This window comes from Onychostruthus taczanowskii, unplaced genomic scaffold (assembly GCF_017590055.1).
Source record: "Onychostruthus taczanowskii isolate IOZ18803 unplaced genomic scaffold, ASM1759005v1 scaffold2, whole genome shotgun sequence".
In the NCBI taxonomy this organism is placed as follows: domain Eukaryota; kingdom Metazoa; phylum Chordata; class Aves; order Passeriformes; family Passeridae; genus Onychostruthus; species Onychostruthus taczanowskii.
The window spans coordinates 28,454,339-28,473,985 of NW_024499239.1; the positions used below are offsets into that span (position 1 = coordinate 28,454,339).

A 19,647-nucleotide genomic window follows, 5' to 3' on the forward strand; every position below is an offset into this window, starting at 1 on the left:
CCTGGCATCGGCGCTGCCGGATCCCCCTGCACCTGCTCCCCCAGGCCGGCTCCGTGTGCTCCCCGCGGCCCCCCCGGCATCGTCCGCAGGTTCATTACCGCCGTGACCCCCGTGACCCCTCCATGTCCCCGATCCCGGCGACAGATCCACCGGGACACCCGACGGGATTGAGGCTGGGGGGTACCGAATCACCTCTCCGGAGGGGCGAGCCGGCATCCCCCAGCCCCAAACCCGCCCGATAATCCGGACGCGGCGTCGCCAGCCGGGCCTCACCTGCGTGTGCGGCATCCCGGGATTTTTACGAGCGGCCGAAATCCCGGAGCTATTTGTACCGGGAAAGGGCAGCGGTGGCTCTGAAACCCAAAACCCACCCAAAAGGGCTTAATCACTCCCAGCCGCGGCCCCGATGCTTTTATGGGGCATTTTAGAGCAAAAGAGCCAATAAATTTTTGGGTGAGGGTAAGAGCCGCGGTGAGGATGAGGAGGGAGCAGAGGAGGAGGGGGAACCCACTGGGGTGGGTTAAAATGGGGGAGACAACCGGGGGGAGGCGCGGGGCTGCGCCCCGGTAGTGGCGGAGAGGGGTCGGTCCCCCCCCCTCGACAGGGGGGGCGTCGGTGGCTCCTCCTCCTCCTCCTCCCGGTATCCCGGGGCTTTAAGGCGGTGGAACGGGAATCGCGGGGCTGGGGGGGGGGGGGGGGGGTGGGGGGCCCCAGGNNNGGGGAGGGGGGCCGGGGGGGGGGGGCGGGGGCGGCGGGCCCCGGTCCCGGCGCGGGTCCCGGTCCCGGCATGACCTCGGCGGGGGAGGCGGCCGGTTCCCCCCCGCTGCCCGCCGCGGTCGGCGGCCACCGGCGGAGCCCCCTGGACCGGCTCCCGCCCCCCGCCAACACCACAAAACCGCTGACCCCCTTCGGCATCGAGGACATCCTTGGACGTCCCCGCGGCGGGAGCCCCCCCGGGACCGGGACCGGTCTCGCCGCCCCCCCCGCCCCGACAGGGCCCCGCGGCGGCGGCGGCGGCTGCGCCCCGGCCTCGCCGCTCTGGGCGCTGGAGGAACTCGCCAGTAAAACCTTCCAGGGGCTGGAGCTGGGAATGCTGCAGGCGGCCGGAGGTACCGGGGCCGGGGGGCTGCCGGGGTGGGGGGGCTCCGCCGGGAGCGCGGCGGACACCGGGCACCAGGCACCGGGCAGGTGGCGGGGCTGGAGGGCGGCGGGGAGGCCAGGGACGCCCCTCGTCCCCCGTCCCGGGAAGTTTCCTCCTCGTCCCAGAGGGGCGAGCGCGGCTGGGAGGCCCGAGAAGCCGCCGGTGCTCGGCCGGGACACCGGGGACAAGCGGCAGCCTCAGTCCGAAGGGACGGAGAAGTCCCGGGGTCGGACACCGGGAAACGGAGAGAGCCCCGGCCCCGGTGAGCCGCCACAGGCACCGAAGCTCCGGGAGAACCGGCAGCGCCGGGGCCGGCAGCTTTACCGGGAGCCACGGGACCGGGCGGTGGATCGGCGCCGCCGAGTCGTGACCGTGACCGTGACCGAGCGCGGCGGCCGAACGGCGGATCGGGCCCGCCGGCAACGGAAACCCGGTACCGGCCCCGAGCCTCAGCGGGGACGGCGGCTCCGTCCGGGGCTTGGCCTGCCGGAGCAGCCCGGTACCGGCGGGGTCCGGGGGCCGCTCACGGACGGGCACGAACCCGCCTCACATCCCACTGGTTCGGCCGAACCGGGAGGACGACCAGACAGCACGGACACCGACAGACAGCACGGCGCCTCCGGGAACGAAAAAATCCGTTCCTGGCTTGGAGAGACAGACACGGACGGACTGATCGCGTCTCCGGGATTAACGGAAAATCCCTCACACGGAGGGACACACGGACAGGCAAAGCACGGCGTCGCCGGGAATGAATAAAACCGTTACCGGGTCGGACAGACCGAAAAAGGCTCCGGTGATTAACGCAGAAAAATAATTACCGTCCCTTACTGAGACGGACAGCGAGTCTCCGTGATTAACAGTGGAAAAAAAAATATTACCGGGACGGACAGACCGACAGTCACGGCAGAGCAGCGTGCCGGTAATTAACGGATTCGGTTGGGCACAACGCGACTCACGCCGGTAACGAAAAACCCTTCGGACAGACGGACACGGAGCGCTGGATCAGCCCTCCCGTGAGTAACCGAGCCTTCGTTACCGGCCGGACGGATGGACGAGGATGGAGCCACACTCCGGTAATTAACGGGGGAAAAAAAAAAAATCCCGAATTGCGGAGAGGTGCTCCGGTAATTAAGGAACCCGCCACAGCGGGCAGACAGACGGACAGACAGAGCAGCGATCCTGTGATTAACGAATAAAGCCACCCGTTAACGGGCGGGCAGACGAACAGAACGGGCACGCCTCGGGCGCCCGGTTTTAAGGTAAAAACCCTCGTTATCTGACGGATGGACACGGCAAGGAACGAAATAAGTGAGCGAAAATATCCCATTACCGGGTGGACAGACGGACAGGAACGGGGGAGAAAAAATCATTTTTCCGGGACGGACAGACGGGCAAAAACGGGGCCGATCGGGGCTCCGGGAATTAACGTAAAAAGGCCCGTTATCGGACGGACAGATCGACAGAAAAAGAATCGGAAAAAAATATAACGAAATAAATCGTTACCGGGTGAACAGACGGACAAAAATCGGAAAGACAGCGGCTCCCGGGGCGGAGGTAAATTCCCGTTACCGGCCAGACGGAAGGACAGACACGGGACTAATAAAAATGAACGAAAAAAATCTCGCTGCCGGCCGGACAAGCACGGGAGCGATCGGGGCTCCCGGAGCGGGGGTGAAGCTCCGGTACCGGCAGGACAGAGGGACACGGCCGAGCGGGGATCTCGGAATTAACAGAACCCGGTGGCGAAGCCGCCGCGGGTAACGGCGGAACGAGGCGGGACTGGCGGACAGACGGAGGTGCCGGTAACTCAGGTAAAACCTCGTTACCGGGACGGACCCACCGACACGGCCGGGACAGCCCCGGGCTTCCGTGATGAACGAAAACGCCTCTTCGCCGCGGCGGAAGGACAGACTGACAACGGAGCGATCGGGGCTCCGAGAGCGGCGGTAAATCCCCGTTACCGGCATGGACGGACGGACAGAAACGAGGCCGATCGGGGCTCCCTGAGCCGCGGTAAATCCCCTTTACCGGCATGGACGGACGGACAGAAACGAGGCCGATCGGGGCTCCGAGAGCGGCGGTAAATCCCCGTTACCGGCATGGACGGACGGACAGAAACGAGGCCGATCGGGGCTCCGAGAGCGGCGGTAAATCCCCGTTACCGGACTGGCGGACGAACACGGCACGGATCGGGTTTTCGTGACCGCGGTAAAGCCGTGCTACCGGGACGGACCCACGGACTCTGCCGGGATCGCCCGGGGCTCCTCTACCGAGCGAGGAGCGGAGTCCGCGCTGCGAGAGACCCTGGGAACCCCCGGTGTTACGGGGAAGCCGCGCTATCGAGAGGCGGCTCGGTGACACCGGCAGCGGCGGGGCTGGAACGGACCGGGGGCCAGACCGGGACAGCGATGGGGATCCCGCCGGCGGCGTGCAGCCGTGCCCGGGATGGCGATCCCCGTCTCGCCGGGGGTTCCCGGGGTCCCTAGGGGCAGCAGCGGCCGCACCGGAGCCGGGAGAGGCGACGGGACCGAATCTGGGGACCAGCACGGCCGCGGGTCTCGTGGAATCGCAGAGGAGGATCCCGGTTCTCTGCCGAGGCTCCCGGCTTCGTTCCGGGCTCCCGGAGCAGCTGCCGGGGGCACACGGGTGTCTCAGCCCCGGTCGCAACGGGGTCCCATCGACACGAGCGCGGCCGCTGTAGGACGATGAGTCCCGGCCTCCGGCGCCGGCCGCGGTTCGGTTTGCTCGGCTCGGTACGGCTCGACTGCGTTCGGTTCGATGTGGGCCGGTTCGTCTCCGTTCGACCGGGAGACGGCGGGGCCGGTGCTGTTGCAGCTACCGGTGCCCTCAGGTCGTGCCCGGGCTGGGTCCCGGTACGTGTACCGGTGCCTTTCTTTGACCTGACGCCGCTGTCCCCGCAGGTCGAGGCCCGCGGTGCTCGGCGGTGCCGGTGCCGGGTCCCCGTGCCGGTACCCTGCCCCACAAACCCTTCCCCGCCGGCATCCCGGTGCCGCTGCCCTTCCCGGGGCCGTTCCCGGTGCGATGCCCTGCCGGGCTGCCGGGGGCCGTTCCCGGGTGCGGGTCCCGGTGCTGCTCCCGGTTCTCCGTGCCCTAACCCCGCTGTCTCCGCAGGTCCGTCCCCGCCGGGAGCCCCGGGCCCGCGCCCTCCGTGCAGGAAGCGTCGCAAGTCCCGGACCGCGTTCACGGCGCAGCAGCTGCGGGAGCTGGAGCAGCGATTCCGGCGGCAGCGCTACCTCTCCCCGGTGGACCGGGACGCGCTGGCGGCGCGGCTGGCGCTCTCCGCCGCCCAGGTCATCACCTGGTTCCAGAACCGCCGCGCCAAGCTCAAGCGGGACCTGGAGGAGCTGCGGGCGGACGTGGCCTCGCTGCAAGCGCTGCCCCCCGCCGCCCTGCAGCAGCTGGCGGGGCTGCCCGAGCCCCCGGGGGCTCCCGGTACCGGCACCGGGACAGCAGAGCCCGCCGAGCTCTCGGAGGAGGAGATCGACGTGGCGGACTGAGCCGAGCACGCTCGGCTCCGTTCGGAGCCGCCGGGACCGAGACTGCTCCGTTCGGATCCGCGCGGCGCCACTCGGCCCGGCTCGGCTGAGCTCGGATTCACTCGGCTCGGTTCGGGCCGGCTCCGTTCGGATTCACTCGGCTCCGTTCGGGTACGCTCGGCTCCGTTCGGGTACACTCGGCTCCGTTCGGGTGCGCTCGGCCCGGCGGCTCGGTTCCGAAAGGAGCCGAGCCCAGCCCCGCCCCCTCCCTGCACCCTTTTGAGGCTTTTTCTTTTTTTTTTTAATTTTTTTTTTTTTTTTTTGTTCGTCTTTCCATTGTTTGGTTGTTTATTCTTTTTTTTTTTAATTTTATTTTCTATCGGCCCCGGTGTAAATATTTGCAATAAAGGCAACACCTTAATATGGACCCCAGAGCTCTCCACACCCCCGTTTTTCCGGGCGAGCACCTCCCACCGCGGGCATTAATTTGTTTTAACCGGTGATTAATTACCGGCTGCGGCCGCCCCTGCCCCCCTCAATTTGCATATTAATCAAATTGTATTTGATCTCACGCCTGTCACACCCCCTCCCCCGAAGCTCCTGTCACCAACCAGTGACATTAAGGGGGGGTGGAGACCCCTCCTCGCTGTCCCCCGGGGCTGGAGTGACACAGAGGGGGACAGAGGGGGACACGGGGTGGACAGGGACAAGGGGGAGTGGAGCAGCGAGGCTCCAAAACTGTGAGGGAGAGAGATGGCGGAGAGGCTGAAGGACACCAGCCCAAAGGAAGGCCAGAGAGAAAAACAAATCTCAGCTTTATTAAAAATCCAAATTGCTACAAATCCCTGAGGGGCCACGGGAACAGCCCAGGCCCACCCCCTCAGCACTTGGGCACCCCCAAGGCAGGACGGGGAGACACTCCCACCCCTGGCAGTGGGGGACAAGGCACAGGCAGGTACAGGCAGGTTGAGGGGGGGCTGCCAGGGGCCCCCCACCGGGGCAGGGTCAGCTGAGCAGCCCCCCGGGGGTGGCCTTGCCCTTGGCACGGGGCGCGGGGCATGGCGTGGCGTGGGCCGGGTGCTTGAGCTGCAGCAACAGCTTGCTGCCCTCCACGGTGGCACCCTGGGGACAGCAGGAGCTGGCACCAGGACAGGTCCCCTGTGGGGACAGGGCGTCCCAGGGTTATCTGAGGGGAGGAGGGGGGTCCCACAAGTCCCCCCCAGCTGACCTGCATGGCCCTGAAGGCCTCCTCGGCCTCAGCTTTCCCGCGGAAGTTGATGAAGGCACAGCGGCGCCCCGGGAGCAGCCGCACGGAGCGGATCTCCCCAAACCTGGGGGGCACAGACCCCCCCAAATGAGGGGGCAACAGTTAGAGACTCCTAAATGGGGAGGCGGAGGGTTAGAGACCCCCAAATATAGGGGGCACAGACCCCCAAAGTGGGGGGCAACAGAGGGGCACAGACCCCCCCAAATGAGAGGGCAACTGTTAGAGACTCCTAAATGGGGAGGTGGAGGGTTGGAGACCCCCAAACCTGGGGGTGCTGTGAGTTGGACACCACACCCCATGCATCCCCTGCAGGTCAAAAGCACCAGAGAACCAGGACAGGGACAGAGCTGGGCAGCCTGGGGGTCACCAGGGGGTGGCAGGGGCTCGGGGGTCACCAGGGGGTGGCAGGGGCTCGGGGTCCTGGAGCAGGAGCAGCCCTGGGGGTCACTCACCGGCCAAAGGCACGACGCAGCACCTTCTCAGTGATGTGGGAGGTGACGTTGCCCACCCAGAGCGGGAAGCAGTCCCTGCCAAGAGCCATCCTGGTGTCATCAGAGGCAGCACTGCCCCTCTCTGAGCCCCCTCCCCGATCAGCAGACCCCCGTACCTGGCGGGGTGGCTCGGTGGCAGTGTTGGGCAGCCACTGGCCACAGCAGGTGCCCGTTCTGGGTCTTTTGTGGGGGTCCTGGCACTGCCTCCCGTCACGCTTTTGTCACCTGTGTCCTGGCAGCTCCTGGTCGTCCATCCTGCTGCCGAGGGGCCACAGGGGTTCAGCACCCACCGGGGACACGGGGACAGCCCCGGGGTCCCCCCAGCCCACCCACCCCTGTCCCTTACCAGGGAGAAACAGCGGCTCCTTAGCCTTGAGCAGGAAGGGGGACGCGGGGACACCCCCGGGGCGGCTGCACTGCTGTGAGGGGACAGGGGTGAGGCGTGGGGGGCACGGCAGGACATGGGGCAGGGGCTAGGGGGTTGGGAAAGGGGGGAGTCTCACCTGCAGCAGGGCCCGGCAGGCCTCCAGCTGCGTGGCTGCCTCAGCGTAGGCCGCATCCTGCAGCAGCAGCTCCTCGAAGGTGCGTGCGGCCTCGGCGTAGCGCTGGGGGCCAGAGGGCACCTGCAACCCCCTGCCTGGCCCCACAGGACCCCCAGAGCCCCCAGCCAGCCCGAATGGCACCTCAAAGCCTCCCTGACACCCCCCAGCGCAGCCCTACCCCACCAATACCCTGTGCCCTGCCCAGCTCTCCCAGCCCCAACCAACCAGCCCCACCCCTCATCCACAGCACCCCACAGCCCCCAGCCAGACCCACGGGCACCCCTCAGCCCCCTGCCCACCCCACCAGCTCCCCAAAACCCCCAGTTTGTCTCCAACAACACTGAAACCCCCATACTCACTATAACCCAGCACCCCTCACCCAGCCACGCCACCCACCCTCCTGCAGTCCCCCCCCCAGACTCCAGCCCCCTGCACAGTCCCTGGAGCCCCCCCCCAGGTACCTGAAGCCCCCTGAGGGCCTTGCCCTTGCGGAAGGAGCCCTTGGGCCAGCCCGGCTGCAGCGCCAGCGCCGCCTCCGCGTCCGCCAGCGCCTCCTCGTAGCGGCCCAGCTTCTCCAGGCAGTAGGAGCGGTTCCCCAGGAGCCTGAGGGCATGGGGTGTCACTGAGGGCTGGCTCTCCCACCCCAGGACCCCTCAGCTCACCCCCAAGCCCCTGTGCTCACCGGTGCTCCCGGGGGTTCAGCTCCAGGGCGACGGTGAACGCCCAAACGGCCTCGGTGTGCTGGCCCATCTGGGCCGCCTCGATGCCATGGCCTGGGCAGTGACACGGGGTGGGGAGTGAGGACACAGGGAGGGACAGTCCCCCCAGCACAGCCCCTCTGAGCTGGGGAGAAGCTCCCCAAAGCCCTTCCCTCGCCCCTCTGGGGGTGCCTGCACCGACCTGCAAGCGCCAGGCTCTGCTCTATGGTGCTGGGGCTGGGGGGCCTGGCCTGGGGGGGCCGGGGGGACACAGGTCTCTCCACAGGGTCCCCATTTCCCTTCTCGGGCACTTTCCTGCTTGGCTCCACTTTCTGTGTCCCGGGGGACGGCTCACTGCCCGGGGGGGGCAGCCTGACCCCCGCCTTCTCCCGTGCTTTGCAGACAAAAGTGCAGCTCAGGTCCAGCTCCTCCTGGGGAAGCAGGCAGGGATGGGATGGGCAGGCAGAGCCCTGGGACCCCCCACACCCATGGGGAGACCACCCCTCACCTCTGCCACCGCTGTGTCCTCCGGGCCAGGCTCCCCCGAGGGGAGTGTGGAGTCCCCAGGGCACGGGGAGGGCTCTGGGCAGCATTCCTCATCCTCAGCACCATCTGAGGGGGGCCCAGTGCCTGCAGGGCCACTTGGGGGGCTCTGCAAGGAGGAGGAGGGGGTCAGGTGATGGCTAGGGGGTGCTGGCTGGGCCCCACCTCTGGGCACCCCTAGAACAGCACGAGCAGGCCGGACTGGTCACTCACTGGGTCAGTGTTCTCTTTGTTCTTCTGCTCTTGAACCAGTTTCTCCCGTTTCTTTCGGTCTTTTTGTTTCTGAGAAGGAAGAACATGAACCCACGAGCAAGTGTGAGGCAGAGAAATGCAGTCCCCCCAACCCCACCACCCCCAGCCCCCAGCTCAGGGACCTGCTGGCAGCACCCCAAGAACAGGCAGTGACCCCAATCCCCAGGAGCTGGCAGTGACCCCTCCCAAAGCTCACCCACCTTCTTCTTCATCTTCTTCTTCTCTGCCTTCCTCTTGGCCCGCTCCTCCTCTGCCACCAGCTCCTGTGCATTCCTCTCGGCTTCCTACAGGAGGGATGCCCGGAGTCAGGACAGCCCCGGGGCCACGAGGTGGGACCCTCCGGTGATGTCAGCCCGGACCCCCAGCCCCCGGGGGGTCACCGGGGGCACTGCCCACCTCTGCCGTGAGCCAGGGCCGGCGGGGCGTGGGCAGCCGGTCCAGCCGCGCGTCCAGGGCGGTGGGAGGGGTCCGGGGCAGCCGCGGGGGCGGCTCCGAGCACAGGAAGGACTTGCGGAATCCGCAGTAGCTGTAGGGAACGGCCCCCTCCGCCACGGGAACGTCCAAGAACGGCAAACCTTCCTCGAACTCGTCCTCGTCGTAATCGTAATCATCGTTGCCATCGTCATCGTCGTCCCCCAGCGGGTAGTAATCCACCCTGGGGCCTGCCAGGAGAACGGCGTGTGTGAGGAGCAGTCCCAGGCTCCGGATCCCGGCAGCCCCCACCCCGTTCCCCGTCTCCTGGCAATTCCCGGTAGCCCCCGCCTCACTCACCGTCGTCCCAGAGCAGACACACCTCCTCCCCCTTACACTTAACCACTGTCTGCGAGGGACCTTGCGACGGCAGCTCGGCGAAGCTGGACATGCGGTGCCGGGGGCAGAAGGGCGCTGTGGGAAGAGAAAACAGCCGTGAGCCGGCGGAGGCGGAACCGACAGCGGGCCCCGCTCTGGGCTGGCCGCCCGGCCCCGCCACGGCCCGTACCGCCGCTCCAGCCGGCGGGGCCGAGCGTGCAGCCCCAGGGGCAGGCAGCGGCGGCAGGCCCGAAGCCACCCAGCCCGGGCCCGTCCCGCTCCCGCGTCCCGCCCGAGCCCCGCATCGCCGCCGCCGCGCCTGAGGATTGCATCACCGGCCTACCGGAACAGCGTCACGGCGCCGGTTGAGGCCGCCCGGCCGCCATGCTGGGTGCGGGCAGGACGGCGGCCCGCAGGGCCCTGACGGAGCGGCACCGGCGCTCCACATCCTCTCCCGCCGTCCCCGCCTGCCCCAAGGCCGTGGGCTCGGTCGCCCCCCGCCGCTCGTCCCGCCCCGCACGCCGGGCCCCTCCTGGCGGCCAGCTTGGCCCAGCCCCCCGGATTAGCGAGGGCCTAAGCCTCTTTGCTGCCGCCGCCCCCGGCATGGCCCGGCATGGACACCGGCGGCGCTGAGCGGCGCGGCGGAGAGCTGTGCCTGCAGGTGAGGCCGCTCGGGGCGGGGGGGGGGGTCGGACACACCTCAGTCTCCATGGCAACGGGGCAGGGGGCGGGGCGGGGGCGTGGCCAAACGTGGAGGGCTCAGGCCGGGGCGTGGTCACAGCGGGAGGCAGCTGGGGGCGTGGCGTGGGCGTGGTCAGTGCGGCGATGGGCGGGGTCACGCGTGGCCCCGCCCTCCGCCCCGGCCCGGGGGTCCTGAGCCCCCTGCACCCCTCCAGGTGGGCGACGCGGGCCTGGGCGGCCTCATCCTGCTGCTGCTGACGGCCCGGCCGGGACCGGGCGATGGGGCTGCCCGCGGAGACCCCCCCGAGCCCGGTGAGACCCCCCGGGAGCTGCGGGGACCACGAGGGGGTGTGGTGTTCTGGGGGGCTGCGGGGATCCTGCTGGGCGGCGTGGTTCTGGGGGGAGTGTGGAGGACCCTAATGGGGTCCAGGATCTTTGGGGGGGGCATTGATGGCATGTGGAAGGCTATGGGGACCCCAATGTGCTGTGGGGCCCTGGGGGACACGTGGGGAGCGTAACAGGGTGCCGGGGGTCTCCGGGTTAGGGTGGCAGTGGGACAGCGACGGGGCGATGTGGGCGGGTGCTGCCCCACAGCAAGGTTCTTCAAACTGGGGTTCCCCACCCTCCACCACGCTCCGTGCCCCATCCTGAGGGTCCCATGCCCCCAGGCGGGTCGCGGGGGCCCCTGGCACGCTCCTTGCAGCGGGCAGAGGCCATGCTGCGCAGCGTCACGCCGGGGCTGCGCCGCCTGCTGTCCCCGCGGTCGAGCCGGCGCGGCGACACCGACGAGGAGGACGACGAGGAGGAAGATGAGGACGAAGCGGCGTCCATCGTGGTCCCGCTGGAGCAAACCTTCCCGGGGCTGCGCCGCTGCCTCTGCGTCTGGGAGGACCCTCGCACCGAGACCTTCCTGGGCTACGTGCGGCCCCATCCCAGCGGCGCCGGCGACTTTTCCGAGGACGCCGTGCGGCGGCGCGTGGCGGAGCGCGGGGCCACCCTGCACGCGCTGCTGCAGCACCGCCACCAGCTCCGCCTGGCCCGCGACTTCACCCGACGCCTCAAGGCCTCCTCCGACTTCCTGCGGCGGCTGCAGGAGCCGCCGGGGCCCGGAGAGCTGCGGGAGCTGTGCCTGGAGCTGCGGGCGCACGCGGGGCACTGGGCCGCGCTGCTGCGGCGCCTGCGGACGGACGCGTGGCTGCGGGCGCTGCCGCGGCGCCGGGGCCAGCTGCCCGCGCTGATGGCCGCGCGCCTGGCCGGGCGGCACGTCGAGGGACGGCTGCGGGAGCTCGGCCGCCGCGGTAGCCCTGCCCCGGCCTCTGAGTGCCTGGCTGACCTCTTCCAGGGGCTGGAGATCTACAACCGAGTGGTGCGGGGGCTGGCGGAGGAGCTGGGCCCCGAGGTGAAGGCTCCCGGTGCCTTCACGGTGGGCGGGGTGCTGCGGCTGCTGGCGGCCGAGCGGGGCCGGGCCGTGGCCCGGAGGCTCCGGCCGCTCCTGTGGCCCCAGAGTGGGGACATCAGGGATGGACGCGTCTGCTGGGAGGACGTGGTGCTGCCGTGGCCACCGGGGCACGGCACGGCTGCGACGGGCACGGGTGTGGACGCGGAACCTTCCGGAACGGAGGCGCCGCCGGCGCTGGCGGCTGAGCTGCAGGCGCTGTGCCAGGAGGACGAGGAGCTGATGGGACACGTTTTTGGGGCGCTGGTGGCCTCAGCCGACAGCCTGTGGCAGCCAGTGCTGTCAGAGAGCCCCGAGCCGCCGGGGCTGCGGCCGGGCAGCGCGGGCGGCTGGAAGGCCGTGCGGTGGCTGGACGCCGCCCGCGGCCCCGCGGCTGCCACCCTGAGCGCCCGCTACCGCCTGCTGCTCTGGGAGGCTGCGGGCGCCGTGCTGGGGGACACCCCGGGCACCCCCCCTGCCACCCCCAGCGCCACCGTCAGCGCGGCGTGGGAGCTGAGCCGCGCGCTCGCCGTGGGTACGTGGGGGTGCAGGGGGTGCGGGGCTCCCTCGGGGTGTCCCTGTCCCATCTGAGCCCCGCTGTGTCCCCACAGCCCGTGTGCCCGCTGAGTGCCGGGAGGAGCTGGGGCGGCTCTGCCTGCAGCTGCTGTGCAGGAGCATCCTCTGCAGCTGGGACACGGGTATGGGGGGCTGCGGGGGCACGGGGGGGGTACAGGGTGTGCTGCGGGGTGTGGGCTCTGGGGTACGAGGTGGATATGGGGTGAGGGAGTGGGGTATGCTATGAAGGGTTGGGAATGGGATGGGGTGTGGGGTGCGAGTGGGGGGATGTTGGGGCCTTCTGACTGTTTCTCCTCCAGATTTCACCCGTGCTCTGGGCTCAGGGCTGTCAGACAAGTGCTTGGAGGCCCCGGGGGGGTCCCCAGGGCCGGGGTGCAGCCGTACAGCCCAGCAGCTCCGGTGCCTCTTCCCAGCCCTGGCGCTGGCCCTGCGCTGCCTGCGCCTGCTGCCCGCCCGCCCGCACGGTGAGAGGGGTCTGGGCTGGGGGGCAGGCTGCTCTGGGGATCCTCTCTGTGCTGACCCCCACCCGCAGCCCCCCCCGGGGGTCTCTGCCTGCGGCTGCAGGTGCTGGGCCGCTGCCTGGCGGCGGTGGCGGCCGCCCACGCGTGGCTGACGGGCCGGGCCGGGCGGTACCTGGCGGCCTGGGCGCTGCCTCAGTTCCTGCTGCTCACCCAGGGAGACCTGCAGGTACGGGGAGCACGGCGGGCACGGGGGGCTGGGGGGACACAGCAGGGCTGGGCTCACTCCACCTGCTCCCCTGCAGGTGCTGAAGGCAGAGGCAGAGCAGCTGATGCTGCAGGCGAGCAGGACCTTCCCGGAGCCAGGGGACATTCCTGGGGACAGCCCCCCTGAGCCGCCCCCCAGCCCGGGATCCCCGTGGGAGCTCCAGCTGTGCCGGCAGATCCGCGACGTGGCCAACAGCATCCAGGTGTGGTGGCACTGCGGGAGGGTGGGCTGAGCACGAGGATGCCTGTGTCACCCCGTGTCACCCCGTGTCATCCCGTGTCCCCTGTGTCCCAGCTCTTCTCCGGGGATGTGCTCTGGATGTTCTCCACCAGCTGCAAGCGGCTCTCGGCCGAGATCTTCGACCAGACGATGCCGCTGGGCCGGCACTGGCGGCTCGGGCCCCGCGCTGGTGGGTGTTGGGGCTGGGGGGCCGGGGGGGTGGATTTAGGGGCTCACTGAACCGGGTCCCTGTGTCCCCCAGAGCTGCCCAGCTCCCCCAGCGCCTACGCGGCGGCCGCGGTGCAGGCGGTGCTGGGGCAGGTGCTGCAGGGGGCCCAGGCCCTGCCCCACGATGCCCAGGTGCCCACCCTGGCACGGGTCACCACGGCCTTCCTGGAGGCCTGGATGGATCACATCCTGACCCGCCGGATCAAGTTCAGGTACTGGGGACGGGGGGGCCACAGCCTGTGGGCAGTGCCACGGGTCGCAGTGGCAGTTCTGGGGGTCCCAGTAGCAGTTCCAGGGGTCCCAGCAGTGTCCTGGGGGTCCCAGTGGCATCCTGGGGGTCCTAGTGGCAGTGCCAGGGGTCCTGAGGGTCCCAGTGGCATCCTGGGGGTCCCAGTGGCGTCCTGCAGGGTCCCAGTGGCAGCTTCAGAGGTCCCAGTGGTGTCCTGGAGGTCCCAGTGGCAGTTCCAGGGGTCCCTGTGGTGTCCTGAAGGTCCCAGTGGTCTCCTGAGGGTCCCAGTGTCATCCTGGGGGTCCAGTGACAGGCCAGGGGTTCAGTGGCAGCTTGGGCTCGCACTGACGGTGTCCCAGTGGGGGTCCGAGGGGCTCTGGTGACAGTGCCAGACGTTCTGTGGGGGTCCCGCTGGTGGTGGGGGCCCGATGGCAGCGCCGGGATCTCGGCGGCGGTCACGGCGCGCGGTGGCAGTGCCGGGGGGTCCTGCTGGGGACCCCGGGGGTCCCGTGCCCACGCTGACCCCCGTGCCAGCCTGCAGGGCGCCCTGCAGCTGCGGCGGGACTTCGAGGCCGCGCGGGAGCTGGTGTGCTCGGAGAGCTCCGGGCTGGCCCCCGAGGCGCGGCAGGCGCTGCGGGCCCTCTGCGTCTTCCGGCACACGGACACGGCCGTGCGCTGCCTGCTGCAGCAGCCGGGGGGGCTGGGGGGAGCCCCCCGCCGCTGGGGCAGCCTCCGGCGCTGCTGTGAGAGAGGGGAGGGCTGGGAGGGGAACGGGGTGGGTGGATGGGATGGGAAGGGATGGGATTGGGATGGGGTTGGAGATGGGATGGAGTGGGATGGGATGAGGTGGAGTGGAATTGGGATGGGGTGGGATGGGATTGGGATGGAGGTGACACTGGGATGGGATGGGATGGGATGGATGGATGGATGAGTGGGATTGGGATGAAAGAGGGTGGAGATGGGATGAGACAGGGTGGGGCAGGGAGAATGGGACAAGGACCGATGGGGACAGGGAGAGGACGAGGATGCGGATGGGATTGGAATGGGGACAGGAACCCGCATCGGAAGCAGGATCTGATGTACCAGCCAACCTATCCCAAACCTATCCGTCCCTTCCCAGGCTCAGACGAAGGCGCCCACCCCCTGGAACCATCCATGGACCCTGTCCCTGGCCTGGACCCTCTGGAGGGGCTGGCCCCACTCCCGGGGACGCCCCCGCTGGCTCCCGAGGCCGATCTCCCGGCCCGGCCCGAGTCCCCGTTCCCGGGCAGCCAGCAGCAGTGGCTGTCCCTGCGGCTGCACCGAGCTCGCCGCTGGCGTGTGCCAGGGCTGCCGTGCGTCGGGAACAGCCCCGAGGGCTGAGCTGGAATAAACCTGGAAACGCCATGGCCGTGGCTGCGTCTGTGAGGGGGGTATTGGGGTATGGGGGTCTGGCAGCCCTGGGGTGTGATCCTGGTATTCCAACTGCTGGTGGGCAGGATCTAACTGGAGTTTTTGTGGGGAGACCGGTGGGGCTTGGGTGTCCTGGGGGTGCAGCGTGGGATTCCCTCGGGGTCATGGGGACACTGCGGGTGCATAGTTGGGGCTCCAGGGTGATCCTAGGGAAGGCTGCGGGCCCTTTGGGTATCCCCGGAGAGGCTGGGGAGGAGATCAGCGGGCGTAAGGAGGAGCGAGGACTGTGTGGCAGGGCTGGCCGGGGACACCCTGCGGTGTCGCTGTCCCCTCGGGGCCGGTTTGGGCCGGGGGGTCCCTGGAGGACTGAGCCCGCGCGCGTTCCTCCCGCCCGCCAGAAGGCGCTCGCGGCCCCGGCCCCGCCGCAGCTGTCGCAGCGCTGACGTCACCAGCGCGACTGCCCTGATGGCGGGCGAGCGGCGGCGGCGCGGCGGGGATGGACCCCGGGAACGGCCCCGGGAGCGGCTCCGCGACCCGAAACTGCGGCAACAGCAAAAGCCACCGCGAGGCTCCGGGCGGGGCCGGACGGCGCTGGCGCTTACAGCGGCGGCGGCAGCGCTGGCGCTGGCTCTGGCGGCGGCGGCTGCCGGATGGAAGCGGTGGAGCGAAGCCTCCCGCCTCGTCACCCCCCACCCCGCGCCCCCCGCCGTCCCCCCTGGCTCCACCGGGCCGCTCGCGTCGCCCACCTATTTCTGGGGCACGTACCGGCCTCACGTGTACTTCGGGATGAAGACGCGGAGCCCGCGCGCTGTCGTGACCGGTGAGGGGCGCGGGGGGCTCGCCCGGGCCCGCTCCCGCCGCGGGGCCGCCCCTGACGGGGCGCGGGGGGCTCTGCCCCGGCCTGGGGCTCTGCCCGGGCCCGCTCCCGCCGCAGGGCCGCCCCTGACACCCCCCCGCCCCTCCAGGACTGATGTGGCTCCAGCACGGCGGCGACCTGCGGCACACGAGCGAGCAGAACAACGGCGTGTCGCGGTATGGGTGGCTGATGCACGACGGGGAGAATTTCGGAGTGCAGGAGATCCGCGATGAGGGGCTGCTGCTGAGAACCGAGTTCGTGAAGCAGCCGGGGGGAGACCATGGCGGCGACTGGAGCTGGCGGGTCACAGTGAAGACGGAGGTGAGGGGGCGAGAGCGGGAGAGGGGTTGGGATGCCAGGGAGCTTTTGTCATCCTCCTCTTCCTCCTCCCCAGGGCAACGGCCCGGCCCCTCTCGTGTCCCTCTTCTTCTACGTGGCCACGGATGGGCAGGGGACGCTGCGGCCGGTGCTGGAGAACGGGACGCGGCTGGCGGCCGTGGCGGGGACGGCAGAGGAGCTCGGGGACTTCACTGTCACCTTCCTGCCCCCCACGGGGGAGGGCGGGGAGGGGCCCAAGTACGCCAGGTGAGCGTCCGGGCTGCGGCCCCCAAACCCCCCGTGTCCCCTCCATCTGCCCCCGCGTCCCCCATCCCTGACTCTCTTGTCCCCCCCCCCCCAGTTACAACTTCCTGGCCGCGGGGGTGCCGGGGCTGCACCGCCTCACCGACCTGGTCCGGCGCAGCCTCCGCGAGAGCTCCGTGTTCTCCCCACCGGGCCGACCCCGCCGCCGCTTTTTCGGGGTGTCCAGCGCCGGGGGGCTGCCCGGGGAGCCCCCTCGGGGGCAGCTGCTGCTGCACCAGGCGACGCTGGAGCCGCCGGCGGCGCTGGAGGTGACGCTGGAGTCGGGCAGCGCGGCGGCGGAGCGGCGCTTCGAGGACGCCTTCGGGCTGGGGGCGCGCGGGGAGTCCCTCCCGCGGCGCCGCTTCGCCCAGGCCGCGCTCAGCGAGATGCTGGGCGGCATCGGCTTCTTCCACGGCCGCTCCCTGCTGCGCTCGGAGCGCCGGGAGGAGCCGGTGCCCGGCATGGAGTCCGCGCTGTTCACGGCCGTGCCCTCGCGCTCCTGCTTCCCGCGCGGCTTCCTGTGGGACGAGGGCTTCCACCTGCTGCTGCTGGCCCGCTGGGACCCCGCGCTGGCCCGCGACATCCTCGCTCACTGGCTCGACCTGCTGAACGCCGACGGCTGGATCCCGCGGGAGCAGATCCTGGGCGACGAGGCGCGGGCCCGGGTGCCCCCCGAGTTCGTGCTGCAGCACAGCGAGACGGCGAACCCCCCGACGCTGCTGCTGGCGCTGGAGCGGCTGCTGCCCGACGCGCCCCTGCCCTACCTGCGCCGCCTCTCCCCGCGCCTCCGCGCCTGGTTCGAGTGGCTGAACCGCACCCAGGCCGGCCCCGAGCCGCTGACCTTCCGCTGGCGCGGCCGCGACCCCGACCCCGAGCGCTTCCTGAACCCCAAGACTCTGTCGTCGGGGCTGGACGATTACCCCCGCGCCTCCCACCCGTCCGCCCAGGAGCGGCACCTGGACCTGCGCTGCTGGATGGCGCTGGGCGCCCGAGTGCTGGCGGCGCTGGCCGAGCGCCTGGGCGAGCCCGCCGCGCCCTACCGCGACATGGCCGCCGCCCTGAGCGACAACGACCTGCTGGACCGGCTGCACTGGGCGCCCGAGCTGGGCGCCTTCGCCGATTTCGGCAACCACAGCGCGGCCGTGGCTCTGCGCTGGCACCGCCCGGCGCCCGTGCCCGGCGGGCCCCCGGCGGCCCCGCGGCTGCGGCGGGAGGTGCGGGAGCCGCCGCGGCCGCGCTTCGTGGGCGCCCTGGGCTACGTCAGCCTGTTCCCGCTGCTGCTGCAGCTGCTGCGGGCGGACTCCCCGCGGCTGCCGGCGCTGCTGGGCTCCATGCGCGGCGAGAAGCAGCTGTGGACGCCCTTCGGGCTGCGCTCGCTGGCCCGCGACAGCCCCATGTACCTGCGCCGCAACACCGAGCACGACCCGCCCTACTGGCGCGGCTCCGTCTGGGTCAACATCAACTTCCTGGCGCTGCGGGCGCTGCGCGGCTACGCGCGGGCGCCGGGGCCGCACCGGGAGCGAGCGGCGCGGATCTACCGGGAGCTGCGGCTCAACCTCGTGGGCAACGTGTTCCGGCAGTACGAGGCCACCGGCTTCCTGTGGGAGCACTATCGGGACAGCGACGGCGCCGGGCAGGGCTGTCGCCCCTTCGCCGGCTGGTCCGCGCTCGTCGTGCTGGCCATGGCCGAGGACTATTGATGTGGGGGGGGGTCTCTGTGCCCCCTTGCATGCCTGGCGTGCTCAGGGCCGGGGGAGGTGTTGGGGGGCTGTGCCGGAGCCCCCCTGCCCTCCCCTGCAATAAACCTCCGTGAGCGTAGCCTCTCGCCGCCCCGGTGTCACCTTTGCTGACCCCAGGTCACGCCGGTGGGCCCTGTGCCATGGAGGGGGTGTTTTACCCCTTCCTGTGGAGTCGGGGGTCGTCACCCAGCCCAGCGCACCCACCACAAGGGTCCGTGGTACTTCCACATCTCTTTAATGGTGAGAGAACACGCCGGGACCGCCCACGGCCTCGGGCACCCCCCGGGCAGCAGCACCGGGATCACAGGGGGGGGCCCCAGGAGCAGTTTGGAGGGGAGGGGGCTGCAGCAGGACCCCACCACACTGCAAGGTGGGTGTCAGTCGGGGCGAGGAGCCCCCGGGGGCTCCGTGATGAGTCCAGACCCCAGCTGGGGGTCCTGTGGGGGGGCTCAGACAGGCAGCACGGGTAAGCCGGGCCCCCCACCACCCCCTGCTCCCCCGTAGCCTTCAGGCTCACCCTCTTCCTCCTCTAGGCCCCGGCCCACCTCGATGCCCGAATCCCCCGTGAGCCGCCGGTGCCTCCCGGGGCACCCCCCTGGCACGGCTCTGCCCGCCCCGTCCTCGCCCCCCTCGGTGTCGGAGCAGGGGCGACCCTCGGCCTCGCACAGGTCCGGGGGCACTTGTTTGGGGGGGCCCCCGCGGGCCGGCGGCTCCTCGGGCAGGGGCAGGTCCCAGCTGGCGCCGGTGCCGGTGCTGCTGGAGCCGTAGTCACGGCCGGTACTGCCACCCCCCGTGCCCGGGCCCGGCTCCGGGTCCGTCTCGTCGGTGCCCGGTGCCGAGAGCGAGGAGCTGCTGGGGGAGGAGGCGCAGGAGCAGCCGCAGGAGCAGGAGCTGCAGCCCCCGGAGGAGCCGGGGGACAGCGAGGGGCTCCCGGGGCTGTAGGGCGGCGGCGGCGTCCCGGGGCGCCGCGCCACCTCCTCGTACGCCGGGAGCTTGAAGGAGGCCAGCAGCCCTGGGAGGGGAGAGGCGGGGTCAGGGACACACCCGGGACACCGGGAAACGGCCCCCGAGAGGATGGGGATGGAGGGGAAAGGCACAGCTGAAGGAACGTGGGGCTGGGCGTCCTGACTCACTGAGATCCCCCGTGGGGCATGAGGGGCCGGGGGTCCCGATCGCCACCCCCCGTGGAAGGGGGTGGTGCTGCCAGGGGCTGGGATTGGGGGCAATTCAGCAGCCCCGACTCACGGAGGTCCCCCGAGGAGGGCGGGTACTGGCAGGCACCGTGGTAGGCGATGAGGTTGATCTCCCGCTGCCGCTGCTGCTGCTGCAGGCGCAGCTTGGCCCGGCGGTGCCGGAAGGCGCAGCAGCAGCTCAGCAGGATCAGGATGGTCCAGAGCAGCCAGAACCCTGCGGGAACGGGGCGGCGGAGCGGGCCGGTCACCGTCACACGGAACCCCCCCAGAGCCCCTCAGTGCCCCCCGGCCCGCCCGGGATCCCCGCTCCCCTCCGTTCTCCCGGGATCCCCCGCACTCACACCACAGCTCGTAGTAGTAGGTGCAGCAGCCGCTCTCCCCGCAGCAGTGCCCGGTCTCGCACACGTAGGGCCGGTTGTTCACCCCCGGGCAGAACTCCCGGGCCTGCGGGGCACGGCCGCACCGTCACCGCAGCCCCGCGCGCGGCCCCCCCGCCCCGGCCCGCCCGGTACCTGCGGGTGCTGCCGGCCCA

General features: G+C 70.6%; 5 protein-coding genes across 10 annotated transcripts in view; 3 read left to right on the forward strand and 2 right to left on the reverse strand.

The window, feature by feature from the left end:
• Positions 1-787: 787 nt before the first annotated feature.
• Positions 788-4,659, forward strand: LBX2 (ladybird homeobox 2). Its single transcript, XM_041403129.1, has 2 exons — positions 788-1,109; positions 4,274-4,659. Exons 1-2 carry the CDS (start codon positions 788-790, stop codon positions 4,657-4,659), a joined length of 708 nt encoding a protein of 235 aa, XP_041259063.1.
• A 783-nt stretch (positions 4,660-5,442) lies between these two features.
• TTC31 (tetratricopeptide repeat domain 31) lies at positions 5,443-9,552 on the reverse strand. 4 transcript variants are annotated; one of them, XM_041402551.1, is made up of 15 exons: positions 9,411-9,552; positions 9,203-9,316; positions 8,828-9,093; positions 8,632-8,715; positions 8,393-8,461; positions 8,145-8,288; positions 7,839-8,067; positions 7,621-7,711; positions 7,400-7,541; positions 6,900-7,001; positions 6,743-6,812; positions 6,513-6,651; positions 6,358-6,432; positions 5,867-5,969; positions 5,443-5,760 (listed from the first exon to the last, which is right to left on the reverse strand). In XM_041402551.1, exons 1-15 carry the CDS (start codon positions 9,550-9,552, stop codon positions 5,644-5,646), a joined length of 1,887 nt encoding a protein of 628 aa, XP_041258485.1. In that variant the 3' UTR covers positions 5,443-5,643. The 4 variants fall into 4 exon arrangements, with proteins under 4 accessions (XP_041258485.1, XP_041258484.1, XP_041258483.1 ...); XM_041402550.1 differs by having other exon boundaries at positions 6,513-6,654; XM_041402549.1 differs by having other exon boundaries at positions 6,743-6,815.
• Positions 9,553-9,743: 191 nt separating this feature from the next.
• CCDC142 (coiled-coil domain containing 142) lies at positions 9,744-15,149 on the forward strand. Of its 3 annotated transcripts, none has more exons than XM_041402546.1 (11): positions 9,744-9,881; positions 10,117-10,213; positions 10,570-11,871; positions 11,948-12,034; positions 12,212-12,376; positions 12,445-12,599; positions 12,676-12,840; positions 12,933-13,047; positions 13,120-13,297; positions 13,849-14,057; positions 14,435-14,700. In XM_041402546.1, exons 1-11 carry the CDS (start codon positions 9,834-9,836, stop codon positions 14,674-14,676), a joined length of 2,763 nt encoding a protein of 920 aa, XP_041258480.1. In that variant the 5' UTR covers positions 9,744-9,833; the 3' UTR covers positions 14,677-14,700. The 3 variants fall into 3 exon arrangements, with proteins under 3 accessions (XP_041258480.1, XP_041258479.1, XP_041258478.1); XM_041402545.1 differs by having other exon boundaries at positions 13,856-14,057; XM_041402544.1 differs by lacking the exon at positions 13,849-14,057 and having other exon boundaries at positions 14,435-15,149.
• A 22-nt stretch (positions 15,150-15,171) lies between these two features.
• MOGS (mannosyl-oligosaccharide glucosidase) lies at positions 15,172-18,001 on the forward strand. Its single transcript, XM_041402547.1, has 4 exons — positions 15,172-15,526; positions 15,672-15,883; positions 15,957-16,147; positions 16,242-18,001. The coding sequence occupies exons 1-4, from the start codon at positions 15,172-15,174 to the stop codon at positions 17,881-17,883; spliced, it is 2,400 nt and encodes a 799-aa protein (XP_041258481.1). The 3' UTR covers positions 17,884-18,001.
• Positions 18,002-18,143: 142 nt separating this feature from the next.
• Positions 18,144-19,647, reverse strand: part of WBP1 (WW domain binding protein 1) — a 2,509-nt gene continuing 1,005 nt past the window's right edge. Inside the window, exons 3-6 of the mRNA XM_041403130.1 lie at positions 19,628-19,646; positions 19,457-19,559; positions 19,168-19,329; positions 18,144-18,934 (exon numbers count right to left, since the gene is read on the reverse strand). Coding sequence (XP_041259064.1) covers positions 18,372-18,934; positions 19,168-19,329; positions 19,457-19,559; positions 19,628-19,646 — 847 coding nt within the window. The 3' untranslated portion in view covers positions 18,144-18,371. The remainder of the gene's footprint in view (positions 18,935-19,167; positions 19,330-19,456; positions 19,560-19,627; position 19,647) is intronic.